The sequence below is a fragment of the Hydra viridissima genome, unplaced genomic scaffold, assembly GCF_058129835.1.
Source record: "Hydra viridissima isolate aposymbiotic clone 2 unplaced genomic scaffold, HvirCarnegie_v1 scaffold_1, whole genome shotgun sequence".
In the NCBI taxonomy this organism is placed as follows: domain Eukaryota; kingdom Metazoa; phylum Cnidaria; class Hydrozoa; order Anthoathecata; family Hydridae; genus Hydra; species Hydra viridissima.
In genome coordinates, this window is record NW_028324300.1 from 12,774,425 (window position 1) to 12,777,680 (window position 3,256).

Consider the following 3,256-nt stretch of genomic DNA (forward strand, 5'->3'; position numbering starts at 1 on the left):
AGAATTTGTTGAAAGAAGAAAAAGAATCTATCAAGATAGTTTGAATGAAAATATTTATGATGCGAATCTTCAGACGGATTTGAGCAAGCTTTACAAGCCTCTGATTGAAAGCAATGAAAAGATGCAAAACGAACTAAAGAGCATCACATACAGAGAGGCTGAAAACACTCCACTGGCTTTGACTTATCCAGAAAGCGATCTACTGTCAATTAAAAGAATAAATGTTGGAAATATTGCAATGAAATATTTATACACTTACGCCTCAAAAAGATATGATGCAGACAGAGTGTTTGGAATTCACTCGAAAGAACGCGGAAAAATGTATATCGGTAAAAAAGAAATAACCATCGATGAAAACGATGTTGTTATTGATGGAGAAAAGTATGATGGAACAGCAGGACTTTGGGAGTTGATCACAAGGTCGCATCCTGATGAATCCAATTACACTGAGGATGATCTTGAAAATTATGGAAATATACTTATTAAAACTAAAGCAATAGAGTCTGATGCAAATCCAAACAAGCCAAAAGCCTCCAGAGGTGAAAAATACCGACAAATTATAAAGCCTATTTGGGAAAAATTCGTGATGAATAAAAAGGGTAAAAAAGGTTATGGCGTTATTATTCTTCCGAGCGATCCAAACGCTCTTGTGGAAAAGCTCAACTTGAGCATCGCTGCAGGACATGCTGGAAATAAAGAGTCGAGAAATGTAGCTGTTTCCATTTGCGATGAGCTGTTGAGGCAGAATAGGATTAATAAAGACGAGTACAAGGCTATGACAGCGTATATCAATATGAAATGAAAAAAATCTTTGGAAATAAAAATGATCGTTTATAGAAATAGATATGTTAAGAAGCATATTGTAGGCGGAAGTGGGATAATTGACACGCTTAAGAATTTCTTGAGAAGAGCAGCATCTTCAAGCGCTTCAAGAGCAGCATCTACTTTGGCTAATAAAATTGCAAAAACCGAACTGGGAAGAGAAGCAATCATGGCTACTAAATCTGCAGGAAAAGAACTAGCTTCTACAGCCATTTCCACTGCTAGAGATGTGGCTATTGATAAAGGTAAAAAGACCATTGAGAAATTGTATGCTAAGACTGGAACTCCAAAACCGCATGAAGCTGCAAAGAATGATCTCAGTCTTAAAAGCAAAGAAATTATTTCAAGCATCGTTAACAGAGCAGCGCCGGTTATGGATGAATATTCTATGTTTGGATCAGGATTGTCGAAGAAAAATGCGATTAGAATACAAGACTTGGTAAAAAAAGGAAATGGGCTTTTGATTGCATGAGGATCTAAAAAATCGTAGATTTCCATGGATTTCACTTGTGAAGTCTAAAAATTTTTTTTCTTTGATGTATAAAAATGGCAGATTCCGATGTTTTAAATTTTACAGAAGAGATTATTGTTGATGAAGAAATTGAGAGATTCGAGTTTCATGAATACGAATCAGTGAATAAGAATCTAAACGTGGATGGAGAAATAAGAATCAATATTGAGCAGCAAGATTTGTTCACGCTTCCATCTGAGGCTTACCTTTTGGTTGAAGGAAGACTTTTAAAAGCGGATGGAACTTCCTACGCGGATGCAGACGTTGTTACTCTTTCTAACAACGGTATCATGTACATGTTCAGTCAGATTAGCTATCAATTATCTAATCAAGAGGTAGAAACCATTTACGAACCTGGACAAGCTACCACCATGATTGGTTACCTTAAATATCCAGTAGAGTTTCAACTTTCAGAAGGTATGAACCAGCTGTGGCAAAGAGACGTAACAGCTTTAGCAGATCTTGTCGAGAACACTGGATTTAAAAATAGACAAGATTACATCATTAAAAAAAGTGAAGAAAAAGGAACGTTTTCGTTCTGCATTCCTTTAAAGCACATTTTTGGATTTTGCGATGATTACGATAAAGTGCTCTATGGATTTAAGCATACGCTTACTCTTGTGAGAAAAGGTGATAGTGATGCTATTTTTAGAGCAGCTGCAACAGCTGCAGGAAAAGTGGATCTGACTAAATTGTCTTTATTTATGCCTCATGTCACACCCTCTGTCGCGAGTAGTAACAAACTTTACAAAATCATTGAATCAAAGGTAGATGTTCCATTTTCGTTCAGATCTAGACAATATGATACCATCGCTGTTCCTGTATCCAATAACTTTACTTGGAATTTTAGCTTAAAATCTGCTAGTGAAAGACCGAGGTATGTCATTGTTGGATTCCAAACCAATAAATCTGGAAGTCAAGAATTAAATCCTTCAGTCTTTGATCACTGCGATTTGAAAAACATCTACGTCATTTTAAACAGTCAAAGGTATCCTGCTGTCGATTACAATTTAGACTTTAATAACAACAAATACTCAAGAGCTTATAGAGATGCCTCTAAGTTTGACAATAGACTTTATGGGACAAACGATATTGTAACTCAACCCAATTTGTCTGCCTTAAATTATAGATTCATTTGTCCTCTTTTTGTTTTTGATGTAAGCAAGCAGTCTGAGAGGTTAAAAACTTCAGTGATAGATATGCAAATAAAAGCTACATTTAATGCAAACATTCCTGCAAACACTCAAGCTTTTGCCGTCATCATTTCCGATAAATTGTTTAAGCTTAAATCAGATGGAAGCAGAATGAATATTGTTTATTGAAATGTTTTCAAAATAATATTTTTTAAAATAAAAATGAGATATACGAAAAAGGATTTGAAAAAATTACTGAAAGAAAACGGAATTTCTAAAACGTCAAACAATAAAATGTCGTTATTGATGCTTGCGGTTGAAAACAACTTGATTGATAAAAACAAATGGATTAAAGACGTGAAAGAAGATCGACCAGTGGGTAGACCGAAAAAGGATTAAATCGGTTACAAGAAGAATAAAATGAAACAGTTTTTTCCGTTTTTTCTAGAATGTAGTATAAAAGAGACTGATGTAAATAAAAAAAGACATCTTGAGCTTCTTGCTTTTGGAAAAACAGGTGTGTTTTGCGAATCTGTTTACGTTACTGAAAACGGAGATTTTAATATTCCCAAAGAGTATAGTGAGGAAGAGAGAGACAAGCTTTACCGACTTGTATGGGCTGCTGAGACTGAATATTCGCAAATGGAAAAGAAAATCAAAGAGCATATCAGTACTTGGAAAGGCTTGTCAAAAGAAGAAAAGCTAAGAATGATTGACAAGTATGTGCTTGGTTTGGATTGTGATTTCGATTAGAAGAAAAAGATTTCTGGAAATCTAAAAAGCGCATTTT

The 3,256-nt window shown here is 34.9% G+C and overlaps 1 protein-coding gene across 1 annotated transcript; it reads left to right on the top strand.

Annotated features, from left to right (window-relative positions):
• The first annotated feature begins 1,623 nt into the window (after positions 1-1,623).
• LOC149893398 (uncharacterized) lies at positions 1,624-2,655 on the top strand. Its single transcript, XM_090084322.1, has one exon. The coding sequence runs from the start codon at positions 1,624-1,626 to the stop codon at positions 2,653-2,655; it is 1,032 nt and encodes a 343-aa protein (XP_089940448.1).
• The last annotated feature ends 601 nt before the right edge of the window (positions 2,656-3,256 follow it).

Excerpts from the sequence above, each read along its gene's own strand:
- LOC149893398 (XM_090084322.1), top strand. The coding sequence starts at position 1,624 with ATGTACATGTTCAGTCAGATTAGCTATCAATTATCTAATCAAGAGGTA.